The sequence below is a fragment of the Lactuca sativa genome, chromosome 4 (genome assembly GCF_002870075.4).
Source record: "Lactuca sativa cultivar Salinas chromosome 4, Lsat_Salinas_v11, whole genome shotgun sequence".
NCBI classification, from domain to species: domain Eukaryota; kingdom Viridiplantae; phylum Streptophyta; class Magnoliopsida; order Asterales; family Asteraceae; genus Lactuca; species Lactuca sativa.
Genome location: NC_056626.2, coordinates 221,081,034 through 221,104,358, shown reverse-complemented (window position 1 = coordinate 221,104,358; position 23,325 = coordinate 221,081,034). Strand labels below are relative to the sequence as shown.

General features: G+C 31.7%; 3 protein-coding genes across 3 annotated transcripts; 1 reads left to right on the top strand and 2 right to left on the bottom strand.

Moving 5' to 3' along the window:
* Positions 1–1,085: 1,085 nt before the first annotated feature.
* Positions 1,086–4,346, top strand: LOC111881600 (cysteine synthase). The gene is made up of 11 exons (XM_023878004.3): positions 1,086–1,379; positions 1,830–1,880; positions 1,958–2,067; positions 2,142–2,199; positions 2,293–2,556; positions 2,629–2,766; positions 3,383–3,434; positions 3,521–3,600; positions 3,791–3,850; positions 3,955–4,035; positions 4,148–4,346. The coding sequence occupies exons 2-11, from the start codon at positions 1,845–1,847 to the stop codon at positions 4,235–4,237; spliced, it is 969 nt and encodes a 322-aa protein (XP_023733772.1). The 5' UTR covers positions 1,086–1,379; positions 1,830–1,844; the 3' UTR covers positions 4,238–4,346.
* A 2,929-nt stretch (positions 4,347–7,275) lies between these two features.
* On the bottom strand, positions 7,276–8,520 carry LOC111881604 (non-specific lipid transfer protein GPI-anchored 5-like). Its single transcript, XM_052771419.1, has 3 exons — positions 8,148–8,520; positions 7,849–7,947; positions 7,276–7,633 (listed from the first exon to the last, which is right to left on the bottom strand). Exons 1-3 carry the CDS (start codon positions 8,464–8,466, stop codon positions 7,521–7,523), a joined length of 531 nt encoding a protein of 176 aa, XP_052627379.1. The 5' UTR covers positions 8,467–8,520; the 3' UTR covers positions 7,276–7,520.
* An 8,327-nt stretch (positions 8,521–16,847) lies between these two features.
* LOC111881613 (probable ubiquitin-conjugating enzyme E2 18) lies at positions 16,848–19,392 on the bottom strand. The gene is made up of 6 exons (XM_023878017.3): positions 19,278–19,392; positions 18,987–19,090; positions 18,800–18,902; positions 17,996–18,059; positions 17,477–17,565; positions 16,848–17,191 (listed from the first exon to the last, which is right to left on the bottom strand). Exons 1-6 carry the CDS (start codon positions 19,305–19,307, stop codon positions 17,096–17,098), a joined length of 486 nt encoding a protein of 161 aa, XP_023733785.1. The 5' UTR covers positions 19,308–19,392; the 3' UTR covers positions 16,848–17,095.
* Positions 19,393–23,325: the final 3,933 nt, after the last annotated feature.

Below are 23,325 nucleotides of genomic sequence, written 5' to 3'. Positions count from 1 at the left end.
TGACTGTTATATATGCTAGCGTATGATATTTATGTACACATGATTGTTTGATTTGGGGGTTGGGTTGAGGTGAACCTGCTTTATGCTAAAGGCCAACATACCTAGGGCGGACCGGATAGACTGCAGGCCCGAGAGGGCATACTATTCAGGTCGAAGGCCCGACGAGCGGTCCGGATAGGCTGAAGGCCCTTAGAGACGGTCCAGGCATGCCAATGGCTCGGAGAGCGGTCCAGATAGACTGATGGCCCTATAAGGCGATCCAGTCAGGCTGATGGCTTATTATGCATGTTGTTTGTTTATATGATATGATTATGATTGTACGCGTTGGTATTTTGGTAACTTACTAAGTTTTGGGAGTTACAGTTGTGGATTTTGTTTTAGGTACTTCTGATGATCGCAGGAAGATGAAGGCGTGATCGTGCACCTCTTTATATTTTTGTGATTTGGTTCTCGGATACTCTGACACGAAAACGTTTTGAAAAAAAAAATTGTAATAATTATTGGTTTTTGAATGATTTAAAAAGTTTTAAATTGGCATGATTTTTATGGGTGTTACAACTCACCACTGAAGAAATAGAGTAGCTGATAAAAAATAAAAAAAATAAATAAATAAATAAATAAAAAAAAAAAAGCCATGCCGATAAACTTACCACCGGCTAAAAAGTTACTCTAGTTACAAATTTGAGGGAAGCCTATTGACCTCATATATTTGTGTCACTCACCTAAAGAATCAAAAAGATGCTTCGAATCTTTTATCTTTATCTTAAAATTGTGTGGTAATATAAACAGGACACAATATTGGCATATTTAAAGAGATTTTTTAATGTGTCCGAAGAATACACATAAAAATGAAAAATATTATTATAATTAAATATAAAAAACATTAATTATATAAAATACTTTTTATAATTAATAAATTTTATATTTAATTACGATAATATTCTTCATAATTAATATTCTCTCAATATTCTGTGTGAGTATTTGATACGTGTGTCTTTATCTTCTTTAACATATGTTAGAAAATCCTATATGAATAACACATAAAAAAAAAAACAAAAAACCATCTAATTCGTACAATTACTTTTGGATCATACTTTTGGAACCACTGGCAGACAATTATTATCATATCTTTCGTACGTCGCCTTTTATCTTTTGGTCATTTTGACCTCTTGGTCAAAAACCGGTTCAAGATCCATTCATGCTTTCCGGCCGGACTGGTACTGGTCCTCCGGCTACCGGCCATCATTTTTATAATCAAAGATTCAGTCCAAGATTTTGGAGCCACGCCCTTCAAAACCCAGATAAAGTCAATCCCATTTCTAGTTTTTCTACCCATCTCTGTGGCCTTTGTCCAACAATATTCTCCTAAAATTTAAAAGGTACAATGTTTCACTTAATTTTCGACTTATTCTCGAGTGTAAATGTGTAATCCATTGGTTAAATACCACAAAGGAACTGATTTTTCTTTAGGTATGGATTGTTCGACGTGTTCACTTTGACTTGTGTTGATTTTCTTTAGAACTCTGGGAAAGATTGGGAATTTTCGATTCTGGTGTTCTTTTATGTTGTTTTGGCTTCTGATTTTTGTGGGTTTTTGATCGAATTTGTTTTGATGCAATATTTTCTCTCGAACATGATAAATTTCAGGACTTTCTGGTTAGCTATTTGATTAACATTCATGTGTTGTTGGTCAATTTGATAAAAGCTTCTGTATTGTAGTCAAAAAACTAATTTTCATATTGTGCTCAAAGCTTCTGTACTTAATTATCTATGACATTTCTGTGTTGTTGATCGAATTTGCTAACTTCTTTCCTCTAATCATCATTCAGTAACCTCAAAAAAACATGGAATCCATCGGAATTGCAGAAGATGTAACCGAAGTAAACCAATTCCTTATAAATCTTACTCATTTAATTTCCATTAAATCGAATCACTTCAATCGTTTTCATCCCTGCAGTTAATAGGAAACACTCCAATGGTTTATCTTAACAAGATCGTGGATGGTTGTGGTGCTCGTATCGCTGCGAAGTTAGAAACCATGGAACCCTGTTCGAGTGTAAAAGACAGGTCAATTTTCTTTCTTTTCGTTGACTCCATAACTTTTTGTTATTTGTTTTGATTTGATCATCTTGAACAAATAGAATTGCACTTAGTATGATAAAAGACGCAGAAGAGAAGGGTCTGATTACCCCTGGGAAGGTTAGATATGATTATATGAACATACTTTTACCTTTTTATACTAATCTTGATTAAATTGTTAATAAGCCGATTAATGTTTTCTTTTTTATAAAGACTGTTCTTGTGGAGGCGACAAGTGGCAATACAGGGATAGGATTGGCCTTCATTGCAGCAACTCGAGGTTACAAACTTATAATAGCGATGCCATCAACATACAGCATCGAAAGAAGAATTGTTATGCGAGCTTTTGGAGCTGAATTACGCATCATGGATGCATCCAAAGGCATCCAGGATTTTTTTCAAAAAGTGGAAGAAATAGTATTGAAAACACCCAATAGCTACTTCCTTAAGCAATTTGAAAACCCTGCAAACCCAAAGGTAAATATTTCTTTCTTATGATATCTCGAAAAGGGTATTTTTGACTTTTTATGTGGATATGTAATTTTGTAGATTCATTATGAAACAACGGGCCCGGAGATATGGGACGGGTCTAAAGGGAAAGTTGATGCTTTTGTTTCCGGCGTAGGGACGGGTGGTACTGTGACGGGTGTCGGGAAGTTTCTTAAGGAGAAAAATGTCAACATAAAGGTGAACAGTTGGACTAGATCCCAGACTGATGTCAATAAGACAAAAAATATATTTTATATGTCCTAAAAATATATTTTATATGTAGGACAGATGTCAGTCTTGTCCAGTCTAATCAAGTCCAGTCCTGTCCGGTCTATAGTAGTCTAGTCTAGTCTGGTCTGATGTAACAAAAGTAACTTTATCGTTAGATAAAGAGTAAATTACACGAATGGTCCCTATGGTTTAGGGTAATTTGTGTATTTGGTCCCTAACTTATTTTTTTAACTTGGAAGGTCCCTACTGTTTGTTTTTGTTACACGTTTGGTCCATGTCTTATCTAAAAAAACTATTTTGCCCTTGATTTTTTAAAATATTTAAATAAACACACCCCAACCCCCTCACTTTACCTTACCTATCCTACAATTTTTTCCTATTTAAATAATAGTTTTTTTAGATAAGTCAGGGACCAATCGCATAACAAAAACAAACAGTAGGGACCAAGCGCGTAACAAAAACAAACATTAAGGACTTTCCGAGTTAAAAAAATAAGTTAGGGACCAAACGCGCAAATTACTCCAACCATAGGGACCATTCGTGTAATTTACTCTTAGATAAACGTGACATGATTTGAATTTAGGTATATGGTGTAGAGCCAGCTGAAAGTGCCGTTCTAAATGGTGGAAAACCTGGTAGGTGTATTTTATTTTTTTAAAAACTACATTCGCCTTTTATGATTTTTGAATGTGTTATAAATGGTGTTTATTATGTGTTTTAGGACCTCATAAGATCCAAGGAATTGGTGCTGGTGTTATTCCTGATGTTTTGGATGTTAGTATTCTTGATGAAGTTATAATGGTGAGCATGTAACTTGTTTATATGGCTAAATGCAAGAAATAGTGTACTTTTGTTTATTTTAACTTTTTTTTTCTTATTCAACACATTGTACTTTGACAAATCTATCCGATCATATTGTTCTATTATTTCTTATTAAGATATTGTACTTATAAAAATTGCTTGTTATCTCGTGTGTTTGGATTTTTTTAAGATATCTAGTGAAGAAGCCATTGAAACTGCTAAACTTCTTGCACTAAAAGAAGGTTTATTGGTATGTTCATAAAGAATATTACAAATTTATTCCTTCAATTTTTTTTTTTTTTGTACTTCAAGAAATAACAATGTACTTTCATTTACTGTCTGCAACTCCGGTAGGTCGGAATTTCATCCGGGGCGGCAGCGGCGGCGGCAATCAGAATAGGGAAACGGCCGGAATATGCCGGAAAGCTCATTGTTGTAAGATAATCATTAATTTTTTTCAATTTGCCATTTCAAGATTTGTTTCTTTATTTTTCAAAAATAAGGTCACGTTTTTTTTCTTGAATTTAATTGTTTATAAAATGAGCAGGTGATTTTTCCGAGCTTTGGGGAGCGTTATTTGTCGACGGTTTTGTTTGATTCAGTGAGAGAAGAAGTAGAGAACATGCCGGTTGAGTGAGTCATTGTTATCGTTTAATTTGATAAACGGATTAAAAACTTAAAGATTATTGATCAATTCATGATGTTATTAGTTTTTGTCAAATTCTTAATTTAACTTTTTTTAAGAATATCCTTGTAAATAGTTTCTTTTTTTTTTGTTAAAGAAATTTGAACTTTAAAATGCTTATTAGGAAAAATCATGTACCTTAATAAATGAAAATCACTTTGCCATATGTCCTTCTCTCATAAAATTAGTCACATGTCATTTTGTTATAATTTGAGATATATTTATTTTCCACTTGTCATTACTTTAATTTTTATTTTCAATATATCATTAATTTAGTTTCCATAAATTAAACCTATCATAATGACTATTAATTTCAAATTTTAAATTTTAAATTTCAAATTCAATTTCAAATAAATTTACAGTTTAAACCTTTATGTTTAACATTTTGTTATAACTAAACATATAATTTTAATTTATTTATTTTTTGCATGTTTTTTTTCTCATAATTTTCATTTATTTCAATTTCAAATTCAAATAAAATTTCTATTTAATCGTTCATACTTAACATTTTGTTTTAATCAACCCGTATAATATACGGGTCTCACAACTAGTATTTAAATATTTAAAAGAGTAACAATAATTTAAAATATTTAAAAGAGTAACAATAACTATTCTGGATATTGAGTTTATTCGCTATGAGAAATGTATTTAACAAAACATAATAAGGTGATAAGAATTATTTTAGTGTTTAGTTATTTAAAAATGATCAAAAGCTCAAAAAGGACGTCCTTACGTATTATTGATTTAACTACTTTTTACACAACAATTTGTTATTTGATAAAAAAAACTATGTCAAGACCAATCAGAAATAAAGATCAATTGATAATGACATTGCAATCTATAAAAGTTTTATTCGTAAGTTTTGATAAATAAACTATATTTGCATCTAAATTACTTTTGGAGTATTTTGGCATTTCATTGCGTCGCTTATGATAAAAAGAAAATAGAGTTTTGTATGTATTTGTACACATCAAAGGTCAGGTGGGATTCTTACTGTTTGGGATCCAACGAATTAAAAAAATAAAATAAAAAAAGTTTTGTTTATGGATAATTATGTCATTGTTGAAGGTTAGCAGATTTTGTTGAATTGGAAGATTTTTTTGTAATTAATTAATGTGTATGCGCCATAAGAACGACAGAGGAAAAAAGAGCTATGGAATCAATTAGTCATGCTCATGAATTCACACCTGAGTGACTTTATTATATTTGGTGACTTTAATACCGACTTTATTATATTTGGTGAACTTGTGGTTTTTGAAAATAAATTTAGAACAATTGAAGAAAGTGTTTTAGAAAGTTTTAGACGTTTTCGTGTGTCATATCATCCGGTTGCTTCTGGTTGTTGGCTCATACCGCATCGTCTAAAAAATTGTTTTCTTAGACTGCGGTTTTGACCCAATTTACGTCCCATGACCCGACAAAAATAAGTATCTATAAAAGTTTTTTTTTAGATTTTTCTAAACAAATTGTAGTTGAGTGTGCTCCATTTGTGAACGTATACAAAAAAGTGTATTTCGATTTTTATTAGATAACGATCTATATTAAAATTGACATGTTATAATTACGAAGAACGTATACAAAAAAGATGAAATAATATCCATCTAATATGTATCTGTTTTTATTAACACATAAATATATTTCCATTTTTGTTGGATATTGATTTATATTAAATATTAGGTGTAAAATCCAAGTATATTACACGAGTTGATTAAAAAAATAAAGTATTAAAATGTAAACAATAAGTATTTTTTTTAAATAAAATTTTGAAATTAGGAATTAATGAAGAAACATATTAATTGCAATTTACTATCATATTTATTATATTTAATACTTATATAAGTATAAGTATTATGTAAATTTTTAATTTTAAAAAAAAAAAAAAAAAACATAAATTGACATGTAGATATTATTTATTATTTATTAAAAAATATCACAAAATAACAAATGTTATAACTCATTAGAGATTGACATGTGATAAAATTATCTTATTTTTGTTATAATAGATGTCTAGATAATGTTATTAAATTCAGATAAAATTATGTATGATTTAATATTGCTTTTTAATTATTAAAATATATTTTTGAGTTAGTGCATGGTCGAGTTTTTGAATTCATATATATATCCCTTAACATAAACTTTTGGTTATATAGGGTCACAAATACAGTCACGATATTTATTTAGTTATTTATTTAAAATGTTTTTCATGAATTTTTGACGTATGGATATCGGACAAAATAATCTTAAATGAATATTGACGTATGGGGGAGAAGCTTGATATATTCGAAGACTAAAGCATTTTACTACAGCTACAAATAATTACAAGACTTGTACTACAAAGGTGATGAAGATGTCAATTACAAGCTGCTGATGCATAAATTATGCATCAGTTATTTGTACATTCGCATAAATCCACTGCTATTTGCTCTCAAAACCCAAGATACATATGAGATTTCCTACACTCCACCTTAATTATCAAACAAAAAGAAATCGTATGGCAGCGAATCAAATAGAAGATTTTGTATTTGTTCCTTAACAGAAAAGGTTTTGGGTTTGAATTCAATTTGTATGTCAAAAAAGTATATACATGATTTGTTCCTTAAGGCTTAAATTATAAGTAAAATATATTAATATTCATAAGTAAAATATATCAAAATAAAAATTTATATATTTATTTACAAAAAATTAAATACTATATTAGGTTATTTATGGTTTTTTTTTTACTATTTACACAAAGAATGTATCAGTATCATTGTTAAACAATAAAGATGTATTATGATCATTATACTAATAAACATACAAAAATTTTATTTCTTAATAGCTAAGGGTGTGTCGAACCATATTAATTTATTAGGAGTTGAGAAGCCCATAAAAATGTCATCTTAGGAACAAATTAAAGACTGCAAAAAATGAGGTGAAGTTGAGCTCTTACAGTTTAAAGAAGAATATAAAACAATGATAAGAAATGGGAAATAATGATACAACACGTGACGGATTTAAAATTGCTCACTAATTATATAAAATGGAACCAAATTTCACCATACAATACAAGAGGAGACTCGTGCATGGAAGAAACATCGATTACAAATACTCAAAACAACATTACATGCTTAATAGATGACATGAAAAGAAAACAACAAACAACACATAATTGCAAACACACATCATTTATTTTTTTACATATAGTAGATCTCCAAAGGATCGAGTCACTTAGATATTGTGCTAATGGTTCAAGCCTTCAAGGCAACAAACCCACCATGACCACAATACCTGATAAGACCATGTGGTGCATATACTTACGTAAACAAGCAACATCAGATGTTTCACCGGTTGACATAACTTGTTTGGATCCTGTTTACATATCATGTACAAAAGTTAATATCACCACGTTGGATTTGCTTTATAGTTATAAATATATATATATATATATATATATATATATATATATATATATATATATATATATATATATATATATATATATATATATATATATATATATATATATATATATATATATATCTTGTTATAAGCATAATATATATAAACATCATATGAACTCATACCTTCGAAAAATATGCTCGCTGGTGAAGGTCCTTTCAAGTATTCACCATGTGACTGTTCGGGAGATCTAACTGGAGCCATCACCGGTGCATTATTTCCACCTGATTATATATAGTAACAATAGTTATAAGTATCAAAGTACGAAATATATCATTACAACAATAAGATAAACATGTAAATATATATATATATATATATATATATATATATATATATATATATATATATATATATATATATATATATATATATATATATATATATATATATATATACAAGTCTATCAATACATTATACATACCACCACATCGACTAACAGGTGGGGTCTTCACATGGCATGAAGCTGGAAGTGCTAATGCGATAGTTTTGTTGATACTGATTCCTAGTGACGCCATAGTGCTACCATCAAGAGCAGTGCAAAGGCACTGTGGTTGTGATTTAACAACATTTGCAAGAGATGAACAACAAGAAGAAGATGGTGTTTTGGAACTTCCCGTAACATAGTTTAGACATGGAGCCATTCCAATGAGAACATTCGTGCACCCTGATTGACCCATCGAACCTTTCAAAAACAGTGATAGTAGGAAAAGTGATAACCCAAGATTACTAGTGAAACCCATTTCGATCGATATCTATCAAAATGAATTTATTTCTTTCCTTCAATGTGTTGGTGGTTTTAAAGGCAAAGAGGATTATCAATTTGGTTTGTGATTGCATTAATTAATGATGTAGCCTACAGTTTGACCTTTTAGCATCCAAATTGCAAATTGCTGATCAAGCATGGTTGATAATAAAATATTTTTATACATATAGTATACAAGTTTTCTATACAATGAATATTTTTCGTGGTAGTGTCTAAAATCAAGTACTATGGGCATTATCCCGAAAATTTTCAAGACAAAGCTACGTTTTTGGTCGCGTAAATAATAATATACGGAATACTGATTATGATGAGCAAGTTTCTCATTCAATAACAATCGATATTGATCAGTTTTACTTTTTTAAATATTATAAGTAGAGAGAATATGTGTTAGCTCTTGCTATGTAAGTGTGTACTTTTCATTATTAAAGTGTATTTCATATCCAAATACTTTCATTAAAGCGTACTCCGATATTTATTTTTAACGATAAATAATATTTACTAAATATTAAAATAAAACAAACCAAACATTGAGTATGTCTTTTAAGTTGTACTTAAAGACATTCAGTATTTTTTAGCTGTTGCTTAGATCATTCTACTGAATATTGGTAGGAAAAAGTTGCCAATAGAAGTCATCTACGGAAGGTCATCTAAATAATTATATTTACAATTTCTTTGAAAAAACAGATATGCTGTGAGATTTAATATTGAATATGATGTTCTTATTCCCAAAACAATATCCGTTAAAACATTTTTATTTTTCTGCTTAAATTCGTAATTATCCATTGTTTACAACGCTAGCTAGACTGTTTGGAGGAATAACGTAATTAAATATATCACAAAACCTTAGATATACGAAAAAATTGGGATGGTTACGTTGGATCATTGTAGAACTCAGGCCGACTCTGACAGTGGACAACCCGGACGACCGTTCAGGGCTCATGTCTCTAAAATATCCAAAATTCTATAATTATATAGAGAAAAAAGTAATTTATCTAAAAATGTTAGGAGTAATATTTTTCTTTAAATTAGTTGTTTTTGTAATGTTTTGACTATATTTGTGTTTTTAAATATTAATAGTGAATTTTATAATAATATGTCTATTTTCGATTTAATTTTTATTATATTTATGTCTTTTGGACCTATTTTTTCTTAAGAAAATTCGGATAATAACCAAAAAGGGAAGATGATTTGAAGAAAATAACCAATGAAAAACATATTTTGGAAGATAACCACAGGATCCGCGGAGCACCCTCTACGGATCCATTAGATGCTCTGCGGATCTGCTACACCTCTGCAGAATTGCTGTTTTTTGATTTTTTGATTTTTTTTCGTTTTTTCGTTTTTTTTTTTCGTTCATTTTCATTTATTAATATTAATTTTTTTTAAATACACTAATACCTTATGTGATTATGTAATAATTTGACAAAAAAAGGTTAAAAATAATGAACTTATGTTCGATATCAGTCCACAATTTCACATAACTGTTTGGGAATCCACAGAACTGTTATTAGCGGATCAATGTACACCTTTGCGGATCAGTGTACACATCTACGGATCAGTGTATAAATTTTCATAGCAGTTAAATATTGTATCAACTCACCCAAGTATTGAAAAATATAAAAATGACCTCCAATGCACCAACTTCTACGAATGCAACATCGTCGGCCGATACTCCACGTCCATGGACGACAAGAGAGGTGATGGTTATAATACGATGTTGGTTGAACATTTTTGAAGGTGAAACAACAATGGTTACCCCTGATTACCTTGGAGGTGATGAATGGACCCGCATAATAGGCATGTTCAACCTTTCATTTGGACAAGGAGAATATCGGATACAAGTAGATATTCTTAGTAAATGGTTGGAGTTAAAGAACGAAATCACATGGTTCAATCGATGGTATCATCATCTTAAAAATAGTATTAATTATTATTACTCAAACGAGGAAGCTCTTGTAGAAATGATCTTATGTCATTACATTTTCGAGCATGAGGGAAAACACTTCGAGTATGTGGACGCTTGGAATCTAGTTAAGAACCACCAGTATTTCATGTAGAAGGGTTTTTTATGTGAAATGTTTTATGTAATATGTTTGCTACTGATGTATGTTTTCCATGTATTTGTATTGTTTTGTATTTTATGTTCTATGGAATAAAGTAGAAGTTAACTCAACTGGTTTCGTAAATAACCTAATACAAATCAAATACATATAAATAACGTAATACAAACCGGTGCATATAAATAACCTAATAAAAACAAACTACATTAAAATATCCTTCTACAAACACAATAAAAATTAAAAATACGAGAGATCTTTTAATAGATTCCAAAGGCCTTCAAACTCGAATTCTAACCCGTCACTAATGGATATGTATTCTGCTTTAGCCGCGTCCAGGATAACTTCCTCATCTTCATTCGGACATGTGTCATCAATTTTGGTATAAAGATTGTTGAAAATCAAGACTTCTGTTTTTAATTCATACCATTTTGTTGTGATGTCAACGGTGTTGTGGTAGTTTTCTGGGGCAATTTGAGGGTCAGCGTTGAAGACATAAGTTAAATGCATCTAATAACTTGGATCATTCACCGTGGTGGTCTCATGGATATTAATATATGCACGAGTTAGACGAAGGTTATCCTCAACGCTCTATGGTATGGAAGCCATTATGGCAGAAAATATAAGGGTTAATTTTTTTAAAAAATGAAATCAAGAAGAAATGGTACAGAATCGATGAAAGGATACGCATGGTAAAGTGATTTTATATTACTTATTCCGTAGAGTTGTTTGGTAATCCGCAAAGGTGTACACTGTTCCTTAGAGGTGTGCACTGATCCGCAGATGTGTGCAATGATCCGCAGAAAACAGTTCTTAAGTGATGTGTCAAAAACCCCAATTTGGACCTCATTCATTTCTTTCTTACCACTTCAATTCTTCAATACAATGTCTATGAGCTCGTCTAATGCAAGAAACTGCCTCCAAGGTTAGCATGCAAAGCATCTTACGATACCACTTTACCCTCTCAGGATGAAATATGTTTGAAATAAAAATATGCTTTATTTATATGTTGGCATAACGCATCTTGACAAGGGTAACCATTTCAACTATAACATTACTTTTATATAATTAAATACAAATCATTATTATACCTTTATCAACATAGTAAAAAGGGTAATCATTTCGGACACAAACACATTCATTTCAAAAATACGTGACTTAATTGAGAATATGTGAGTCATTTGCATGGTTCTAAAAAGCACACCATGACGCGCCTCAAGGTGTGCCATGGCGCGATGCGTGATGTAGCCATTACGAAAACGTCCAAGGCGGGTTTGTGAAGCGTGACACCCAAATAACGTGTCAAGGCGCGCTTTATCGCGTTATGGCGCGAGTTTTTTTCAAGGCGCGGGTTTTTTGTTTTTTTTTGTTTTGTTTTTTTATCGGGCCTAAAATAAATGAGTTTGTGTTAACTTTTTTCTATTTGACATTAATAAAACACTTCTAAAAACTTCATATACTTGATAAAATTCAATAATTATATGATTTATATCTTTTAATGTATATAATATAGTCACGCCTTGAAAAACGTCATGGCTCGCCAAGGCTTGTCATGGCTTAACTTTTACCTTGCCGTCAAGCCACGCCTTACGTTGTTTAGAACCTTGGTCATTCGTCTTCATCGTACCTATCAAGGTATACAAGAAATCCCTGTTTTATAACCAGAGTCTCCGTCCGGAGAACGTGATAAGTGTGTATAGATCTATACGGGACTGATGATCCCGCACCCTGGTTGTTAGCTACAGCCGGACTGACAGGTTAAGGGTGACAAGTTTCATAACATTTCGACGCCTAAAGAACGTCGCTACATGCAAATCCATCATAGTACGGTTATGAAAACTCACAGGATAGACAATTATTATGGTATTATGTTTTTACGGGAAAAGTAATATTACAATTATTTTTACGTGGAAATACAAGCTTCCTATAGTTTTGTTCACTAATAAAACTAGACATCATCATTTTAAGCATGACATATTTACTTACAAGTTAGGAATTTAAGTCTGCTTCTCACTTTTAGGAAAATATAGGATTTTCCTGGTTCAATACATTCATTTCATACAAACAACAATTCATAACTCATTTTATAAGAAAATATCGGATTTTCTAGAAAACAAACGTGAACTTTCGAATGTCATACATTTACACAAATAACTATTTATGAACTCACCAACTTAATTGTTGACACTTTTTCTTTGAAATAACTTGTATTATCAGGGAATCGCTAAACACCAGGTTAGCAACTACTTTTGGGGACTAATGCTCTGGCGTTAGGAACATCTTTTGGAACATCATATTGTATTTTGACTTTTGAAAAATGTAATACAACAATCATGTAAACTTTTCAAATTTATATTATGGTGGTGTGTACTTTCTTTCCTATTCATTTGTTATGATACTGTACATGACGTCCTCCGCCACCGAATGTTTTCGCCGTTCAGGTTTGGGGGTGTGACAGTACAAGTTGTTGGTAGTTGCTCTAATTGTTGGATATCTCATGTTTGTTTTGTTTTAATAGGTGTAGTATGTAAATAGCACAATCAAATGCTAGTATTCCAAATATGACAATTTATACATTGATCCGTAGAGCTGTACACTGATCCGTAGAGGTGTACATTGATCCGCAGAGGTGTATACTGATATGCTGATAACAGTTCTGTGTATTCACAAACAGTTATGTGGACTGATATCAAACATAGGTTCATTACTTTTAACTTTTTTGTCAAATTATTTACATAATCACATAAGGTATTAGTGTATTTAAAAAAAAATTAAAATTAATAAACGAAAAAATGAAAAAAAAAAAAAAAAAAAAAAAAAAAAAAAAAAAAAACAACAATTCCGCAGAGGTGTAGCGTATCCGCAGAGCACCTAATGGATCCGCAGAGGGTACTCTACGGATCCTTTGGTCATTTTCCAAAACATGTTTTTTCTTGGTTATTTTCTTCAAACCAACCTCCTTTTTTGGTTATTGTCCGAATTTTCTTTTTTTTTTTTCTTTTCGTCATGAGTTTACTATATCTTTGGAGAGGCAATGGTAGAACATCAACATCAACATATAACATAGAAGTCTAGGGAGCTTTATTGCACACATACTTGACGTTATCTATCATAATAATTAGAAATCTTTTTGGTCATATTTCAAATTCTCATTCATTTTGTTACGTATAATTTAGTAATTATTTTAAATTAAATTTTTTTCACATGTCATTTTATGATTTTTTTTTCATTTTATTAAGTGTCGCATCCTATTTTAATGTAATAATTGTAATAAATGTAATAATAAATTGATATCAAATTCATTAGTGTAACTTTCTTTTCAATTTCAAAAAATTTAAATTAAAGCCTAATTATTCATTTGTTTATTTATTTAAATTTAAAAAAGAAATGAACATTTCAATTTTAATAATTCAATATTTCTTTTATTTTCCCTACAAATTCAAACTCTTAAATATTTAGACTTTTATATTTATTTTTTTTTAAATAAACCCGTGTTTTTTAATAAACTTGTGTACTACAAAGATCTCATATCTAGTATATAATATACTCATCGACTAAAAATCTTTAACTATCAAAACGCCTCTAGCCTAAAGGTATCCTCCTATCTTGAGATCGACGGTTCAAGTCTCGTCATTAATATAGGTGGATTTCAAGAGTGGTTTATGAGTATATTAGATTTGTTATATATATATATATATATATATATATATATATATATATATATATATATATATATATATATATATATATATATATATATATATATAAACTTTTACCTTTTCCATAACATTATACCATTTTTTAAGAACGAGTGCATCACCATTTTGGTCCTTGTAGTTTGTATTGTTATTACTTTAGGTCTAAATCTAAACAACTTACAAAGAAAACTAAATTATCTAACATATCGTTTACTCCTAACCTTTGATTTGTTTTATATTACTCCTTTTAGTCTAGATATAAGTTTCAACATATACTTTTAATTCTTAAACTGCAATCTCTTTAGTATGTACTTTTTTTAAGAAACAAAATCCAAACCTTAAAAATTTCGGATATATGGTCTTTCTTAGCTTTATCCGTACAAAATATATTAGTTTCATTTTGGATATAGTCTCTTCCAAAATTGAAATGACTTTTTTTTTACCTTTTATATATATATATATATATATATATATATATATATATATATATATATATATATATATATATATATATATATATATATATATATACACACACACGCGCACACATACTAGATATGTGCCCGCGAAAAGCAGCGGCTATAAATAACTCTTTTGATGAATTGTTTTCTTACAGGGAAATAATTATTAGATTTTATTATTAGTTATTATGTAATAAAAATTTACCACTTTTAAATAAAATATGTATTTTTAGAACTTATATTTATATTGTATTTTTATACATTTTATGTAAATTAATTATTATCGGTGTATAGTTTAAGAAATGTAATTAATTTATATACATGAATTTAATATTTTAAAATTGTTATTTTTCTCAAAATTAAATTTCTTATTAACCTTCCTTAATTCAAGTATTAATGATTTATTTATGCATAATTGATTTGTACAAAAAGTTTTGTATCTTATACATCTTAATATTCAAGATATAACTAATATGTTTTATTATATATATATATATATATATATATATATATATATATATATATATATATATTGAAATATATTTTTTAAGATTAGTATAATAATCTAATACATGGAAAAAATGAATATATGGTTGGTATGTACTTAAGCTTAGATACAAAACATTTTATAACGACATTGTTTTAAGCAAACAAATTGAATTTTATTTTCTATGGATTTTGTTTAAATAAGCATACAAATGATTAAGTCGAATTATGGAATGAAAAAGATCGATTACATAATTCTTTTATTGCAAAAAATCATTAAAAAAAATCTTCTTAATGAATATAACTCAAAACATTTTGTCATTCCATAGAAAAACTATATCCAAAACATTTATCAAAACGTTTATTAAATGATTTGTATGTTGTTTTTTTAGTTATGTTATATTACTTTCCATTTTAAAATTGATATGAATTAGTAATTATGCCTTTCAATGATTTGGGTTTATAGACCAATGAAGAAAAAGTACATAGATTCGATTGGTTTCGGAAGGTATATGAGTTTAAAAAGAATAGTAACTCAAAGATCACCGATTAGTTTGGATATATTTGGATCAAAACTACGCAGTTTGTAGGGTTTCATATATAATCTTAGGTACATAATAGTTGTATATTCTCTAACTTTTAATATTTAGGAAATCTTTATTGGACTAACAGTGAAAATTATTCTAAAAATATTTATAGTCCAAGTATAAAGTCGAAATAAACCTATCTATTTGAGCCTAAGCTATATTTATAGTTCAAACTCATTGGAGCTAGACCTTTTGTATCTTTATTCTCGGAAATCCCCATCATTGAAACCTTAAGTTGATTGCTATTTACAGATGATTGCTCGGATATTATAGTTGATTGCTATATTTTAAGTGTTGTGGATGTAAGGCTTTGAGCCCTACTTAACGTTGCTTGGAGAATATGTATCGCGATATTGAATTATGATGGAAAATATCTAATGCGATATTGAATTTTGGTACTTTAATACAAAAATATACCTCGTTAGATAGAGATCGTTGTTTAATCAGAACCATGCAAATAAAGTTGCAAAAAAATAGATAATAGTAAGATAAGTAAACCCCTCAACCAATCTTGACACAATATTGACTTAATTTTTCCAATAAAAATTTGCATCTTCCTGTTTGCTGTTTTGCACACATACATGACTAGTGAAGGTAAAAATGAAATATTCTCTTAGGAAAGAACGGAAATCAATATTATACTTTCTAATACATCTCATACTTTTTTATCAGTGGAGTATTTTCTTGTCACTAATGTATGTATTATTTTTCATTTAAGAAATTGGTTCATCCATATAAAAAAATATAACATATTTGTAACTATCATACAACTCAATGAGCCGTATAGTTTATTTGGATTAACTAATTTCTCAAATAGAAAAAACACCTCCTTAAAATAAAATAGGGACCCTTTATAAAGAAAGCTATATCTTGATATTTTAATACTTTCAAATACATGAACCTTTCCACTTTGTAAATTCCTCGGTAACACTTTCAAATCCCTGAACCTTTTCAATTTGTAATTGTCCATAAACTTTTTTAATATTCATTCCCTTTTTCTTTGCATATTATCGAATTCCAAAAAAAAACTAATGAAAAAAAAATACTGTAAAACTTTTGTGAGCTTGCATTTTCATGCGAAAAGAAATAAATGCTTACCACTTTACAAGTACATAAGATAAGCCATTCAATTTTCACCCAAATCTTCTCTTAAGTTAGAAACTGTTTTAAATATAAAGTTTATCTCAGTTTTTTAGTTTTTTTTTCAGACACGAAAATGAAAGGGAACCATATCCATCCTTTCTAAACCTCATGAGGTTTTAAATCAAAGAGAAAGATTGGACTTTGTTTTACAAAGTTTTACTCATTAATAATCCATTATACTTTATCATCATGGAACCACCATCTCGTCTCCTTGGGAGACCTCCCATTCCTACAATTCTTCACGTAGCGTTCGTCATCATTTGGACGTTGCTGTACCACATACAAACTCATCCGTCAGACTAAATCTAAACACAGTACAACCTCTTCTGTCAGTCATGTCCTGTACCGTGTAACAAAAGTCTAATGCCGGTCATGTCATGTCATGTCTCATATCCTGTACTGTGTAACAAAAGTCTAATGCAGGTCATGTCATGTCATGTCTTGGACTGTGTAAAGTATGATGCAGGTAAAACATAATACAACTTGTTATGTCATGTCATGTCTGTGTACTGTGTAACAAACAGTGCTTAAGGGAATGTGAAATTCGAAACAAACCTTAGTAGAAGAGCTTGATAGCATGGAGAGGATGCTGATGCATACAGAGCTCACGGTCATGGCGGGTGACCATGAATCGTACAAGATATCTGCACCCACCGATGCCAAATTTATAATCATTGAAAATATTTTCATGGAATAGAGGCACTATATTTGGAATTTGGAAAATATTTTTAACATAATGTAAAATTAAATATCTGTAAAATTAGAAAAAAAAAACGTACTATATTTTTTTCGATAGTGTGGATCAATATGGAATTATGGACATGATTAATTAAATGTAAGAGCATGATAAGACTTGGGTTTTACCATTTTTGTTTGCATTTATATAACATATCCATTTATAAAAAAAAATAGTTTCTACTGTAGAACTTTAAGTTTCGGATGCATAAAAAACAAACATGTTGAAATAAACGCGTAGTTAGGAAACAAAATTAGTTTTTCTCATGAAAACGCGAATAATCTTATATAAATTTTTTTTTAAAAAAATGGATGTGAAAAAAGGGTAAAGAGACAAACCTAAACAAATATGGCCATTGCTATAAATGTGTGGATGAAGTGGAGCTGGAGGAATAAAAATAACCTGTCAAAAAACAAAATAAACCAAAAGAAAGATAAAGATTATTAGAAATTACTTATTAACAATTAACATTAATCTGAAAATAAAAAATCATAACGATACGCGTTGCTAGTAAGTCAAACCCTAGAAAAGAGCTAAACGCACACACGATGAGATCATTTACTCAACATGTTAGATTATAAAATAAAAAAAAAAAGTGAAAATCCTGAAACCAAAGATTTTAAATAAATGATATAGACATAGAATATTTTATCCACCATATATGAATGTCATACACATGAAAATGGCTTGAATCTTGATGTTAGAAAGTCTTGTCATATGTGATCCTTTAAAATAGTAGACTTCATATCATATGACTAGAGATTTTTATGGGACATTATGACACTTTTTAAAGAAACTTATCAAAGATTATGGTAGTTTAGTTATCCGAAAAGAGAAATTAACATTCTAATTGCTTAAAAAAAGACACTTATTAGGTAATTGATAAATAAAACACATTGTATATATTATACAACAAGTAGACAATTTTTTCTATGTATGAACATAAGGGTTAAGGGATGTTCTTTCTTCACCTAGACATATAGAAACCCTAACACACACACACACACACACACACACCCAATTGAATTTTCGTTCAGAATTCAGAAATTAAACTATTTGATTCACTAACCCCAATATTACCTACAGTTGATAATCAATAAATTCCCAAAAAAAAATCAATAAATCATGATAAGTTATGTAACCTGTGGCGCTTCCATGGGGTAATGCTCAGGAAAATCAACTTGCAGCTGGAACGTTTCATTAGAATACAAAGTCCCGGGCGCGCCGTTGACCTCAATTACCCATCTTTACGCCAAAAAATCAAACTATTAGCTCTTAAATCAAAAGAAAATTAAACTCAAGCAGTCGCAATAGCGAAAAACATCTCACCTTTGGAGATTATCAGTGACTTTGTGTTTGAATCCAGCAGGTGGATTGACCTGCCACTCCATTAGCTCCTTCTGGAGACGATTTGTTGCGATCTTGCTCAGCGCCTGCAATTATAGCCAACAAGGACTGATCGTCATACATAATTGCCCCTCGATCAAAGGGATTCGCAAATTGAGTGGAGTCGTTCAAATTAGGGATGTATATACAGATAATTATATACAATTACAGATATACATATGTAAAGTATATGATAGAAGAAGGGAAAAAGATGTAGAGAGAGAGATAGGAAACCTTGCGAGAAGAAGCAGAAGGGCTCGTCATCGTTTCTAGAGAGAGAAAGTGAAAAGAAAGAGAGGGGTGTTTCTGTGTCTGTGTGTTTTTGTGTCGAGAGGGCTGATAGTAATACTTTGCATCAGTCAATGTGACAATTTTAGTACCTCTAGAAGAAAAAATGTCATTTACAGCCCAAATAAGGTTTATTTTTAAAAAATTATCATTAGCAACTAAGTGATCATTTGAAAAGACCAAACATGTCTTTGTTTGGAAAAATGACAACTTAGTCCAAAAAGATTTGTTCTACAATTTTATGTCAGGCTGTTGGAGAATATTGAAGATGTGATATAAAGTTTGCCATTTTTTAATTTTGGATTAGTTTTTAGTATTTGTGGTTATGTCTTTTGGAACATATTAGGTTGGTTTCGAACCTTTATTGTTTGAATATTGAGTTTAGGGATGCAATATTTTATTTGGTTTTACCATTGTATCTCCATATCATACCTTTATCGTTGTACATTGTCATTAGCGATAGTGGGCTTAGGTTGCCCCAATCTAATATGAGATATAGAACATAGGAAGTTAATGTTTTTCTTAAAAATGCATAATATCAACATGTTTTTAATACGCATAACTATGACTAGTAAGGAAACTAAGTATTAGAATCAAGGTATATAATTGATAAACATAGACATAGGCGTTTGTCCAGATAAAGTGAAAACACTGGATCCAGAATTGTTTATGGATGCATGTTACACCAATGCAACATGTTACTAATACCATATTGGATAACATAAATGGACTAGTATATTTTTCTTCCACAAAATATAACATGAATGACATATCATGTGCTTGGTTTGTGAATATGACTCTTAGGAGAGTATTCTAAATTTTCTTGTAGAAATAGGAATAACATGGAGACATGAATGGGGGGTCATCTATAAGTTACTCTACTTATGCAAACATTCGAGATTGTTGAGTAAGACCTAAATGATTTTATCTGGCCATGTTTTCACAAACGTTAGACGGAATAAATCACTCTTGATAACTACCATCAGAATATACATCTCTACTGAGGGATCACACACTCACTACAAGTTCCCTGGTCTCATCTCGGCCTTTCTTGAATCGAGTACGGATCCTCTGCTTTCAGTAGTATAGGCTCATACTACCTTCCACATCTATCCGTACTTTCCTCAAGAATTGTCTCGACTCCACCAAGTCCCTTCTACTAACACTGCTCCCAACATTAATCTCATCCTAGGCTTGCCCTAGGGTATCCTCTAACTCACTATCTGCCATCAGCTGCGGAAGAAGTTCCTGTTATCTCCCCTAACTAACTCGAGAATACCATTACATATCACTTAGACTAGATAATTCTTCGAATGAGAGGTCTTACCCTACAGCGGTTGGACTCAGACAAGAGCCGCGGAATAGGGCTAGACCTAACCTTCTGAAATTATTTAGTCCTTGTAGTATGTAACCTAACATATTTGTTTACTAGTTAATTAGAGATAACTAGAACTCCTTATAGCACAAAGCAATCAACATTCAGGCATTGGGAAAACTAACCACATAATCCAATCAAGTTATTCTATCCTCTAATCAGGAATCTGTACTGGCATGCAATTCATAAGGCTCGTATACATAAAGCAGACATATAAGGCATCTTCCTAGATCCTTAATCCTAATCTAGCATGTAGTTCTAATAAACATAGCATAACATAAACTTGTATGGGTAATTTGGGAGAACTTACTTGAGCTCAACTGATTGCATGCACCACACCCTTTTCTCTTTTTCCCAAAATTCTTATCTTTTCTCAAAGTTCCTTTTTCTTATCTTTTTTTTTTCAAAATTCTTATCTTTTTCTTAAAGTTACTTATTATAAAAACGAATTTTCTTTGAAAATTTTCATACCAAGTCGTCAGTTTGAGTTCAGACACACCCGAGAGTGTATCTGAATCTCTCAAACCAAAGCTCTGATACCAACTTGTAACATCCCAAAAATCGAGAACAAAAATTTCATTTTTAAATCATTAATTAAACCATAATTATAAAATCATTCGTCCAAAATCATAAGTCATTATCTCAAATCATAGTATCATTTCAAACACTTGTTCATCTTATCAGAGTAAACATCCCAGGCTAAACGTCTTGGTGTGTGCCATGCGATCATCCCGAGCTCTTCCCTCCATTACCAGAAGTACCTGAAACCAAAACTGAAAACTGTAAGCATGAAGTTTAGTGAGTTCCCCAACCTACCACATACTGAATACATAACCAGCTATTGGGCCCCCGCCCGCTGCATCGGGACTTGCCCGACATCGGACTAACTCCGACATCGGGCCCCGCTCGGTATACATATCTATTTCTCTTAGGCCCCGCCTGTCTCTGGGCCTCGCCCGCTAAACACATACAAACATAACCCATAACAAATAGCTAAATGTACTCTACCATACTCCTAATCTAAGGCCTCACCTAACTTGGGCCTCGCCCCTGTCCTACTACTGATGAGTCATGGAACCCCATCCACGATCCTACTGATAGTGAGATACAGGCCCCCGCCCATGCTCACCTCCTTCCTAACTCGGGCCTCGCCCTACTCTGCTACTAATGAGATACGAAACCCTGTCCATACTCGGCTAATGATGAGATACGGGACCTCGCCAACACTTACCTCCCTACCAGGCACATACAAGTATGACAAAGACAACAATTATAATCTAACATTCAACATATAAACCTTCCTCGGGCTTGCCCCGACATCCGACCTTGGTCCAGAACCTATCAACTCTGACACATACAAGAGTCGCAACTACCTTTAACATTCCTCGGGCCTCGCCCGACACATATCATAAAAATGCCTAGGGCTAACCCCCGGGTCTTCCTACTGTACACAAACATAATGGGCCGACATTGTGGTTGTAAACCCATGCACACAGTGAGGAGACTCACCTTGCACTGCTGAAACCTCAACTGGAACTCTGATGACGACGAACTGGCGATTCCCAAACTGCTGATCCTTCGGCTCCTCGAGCTACCGATATCAAAATAACACTTAGATCAATATGCCCTCCAGAAGTCAAACTAAATCAACTCTGGTCAAAGCCAAAGTCAACGGTCAATGGTCAAAGTCAACACTTCCAAGTTGACCCTACTCGCCGAGTCAGCCTACTTGACTCGCTGAGTTCTAGAACCCAGAAACCTTACAGTTCGCGACTTGACTCGCTGAGTCACCCTAAGACTCATCGAGTTCTTTAACTTCTGAGTCCTAGTCTTGTCCAACCCACTGAGTCACCTCCTCAACTCATTGGTTCCACTTACAACTAGAAAATGAGTTAGGGTTTACGGCCCGACTCGCTGAGTCCATGAACAACTCGCCGAGTCCTCCTTGTGACATATCCATTTAGTCGATTCTAATCCATTCCAATGCTTCTAACTCAGAGATCTGGACTCCTTTGACTAGCATTACACGTAAAGTTGCTAACTTTACGTTCATGTATGATGTTATGAAGCTAAAACCCTCATTCCAAGCCAAAATGAAGGCCTAATTCAAGTCATGGAGTCATGGATGAATAAAGGTGGCAACTTTGAGATTCTAAAGCTTATAAATGTCCATATCTGAAGTCTTTTCATCCCCCAAGGTTCAAATCTTGGAATGACCTTGGAAAGGACCCGAAAAGTGCAAATAACAAGTCCATAAGAAGATCTAAGTGGATAGAAGCCAAGGTATAAGCTTTATACCTTTAACAAGTTTGAGATGTCCCAAGAACTCTAGATCTTCTGCCCTCCTTTGATGTCTTCACTCTTTGCCTTCCTCCTCCTAGCTTCAAACAACACAATTGCAAGGAAAATGGCTCAATATTGCACTAGGGTTTCGTAGGTGAGGGTTTGGGGTCTGGGGGCTGAAGATGAGGCTGAGGGAATGAGAATATGATGCTTAAATAGGGCGGCAAGTCCCAAAATTAGGGTTTCCCAACCCATACCTGACTCGACGAGTCGGTCCCCCGACTCGCCGAGTCGGCCACTTAACCCACTGACACGGAACTCGCTCCGACTCGTTGA

What these genes read in the sequence shown, in the direction of transcription:
- LOC111881600 (XM_023878004.3), top strand. Translation starts at nt 1,845, where the DNA reads ATGGAATCCATCGGAATTGCAGAAGATGTAACCGAA. An exon ending in TGTTCGAGTGTAAAAGACAG is followed by an intron (nt 2,068 to 2,141) that starts GTCAATTTTCTT and finishes TTGAACAAATAG; the next exon opens with AATTGCACTTAGTATGATAA. An exon ending in AAAACCCTGCAAACCCAAAG is followed by an intron (nt 2,557 to 2,628) that starts GTAAATATTTCT and finishes GTAATTTTGTAG; the next exon opens with ATTCATTATGAAACAACGGG.
- LOC111881613 (XM_023878017.3), bottom strand. Translation starts at nt 19,307, where the DNA reads ATGACGAGCCCTTCTGCTTCTTCTCGCAAG. An exon ending in CTTCTGCTTCTTCTCGCAAG is followed by an intron (nt 19,091 to 19,277) that starts GTTTCCTATCTC and finishes CTATAATTGCAG; the next exon opens with GCGCTGAGCAAGATCGCAAC. An exon ending in GTCACTGATAATCTCCAAAG is followed by an intron (nt 18,903 to 18,986) that starts GTGAGATGTTTT and finishes TTTGGCGTAAAG; the next exon opens with ATGGGTAATTGAGGTCAACG.
- LOC111881604 (XM_052771419.1), bottom strand. Translation starts at nt 8,466, where the DNA reads ATGGGTTTCACTAGTAATCTTGGGTTATCACTTTTCCTACTATCACTG. An exon ending in ACCTGTTAGTCGATGTGGTG is followed by an intron (nt 7,948 to 8,147) that starts GTATGTATAATG and finishes ATATATAATCAG; the next exon opens with GTGGAAATAATGCACCGGTG. An exon ending in AGCGAGCATATTTTTCGAAG is followed by an intron (nt 7,634 to 7,848) that starts GTATGAGTTCAT and finishes ATATGTAAACAG; the next exon opens with GATCCAAACAAGTTATGTCA.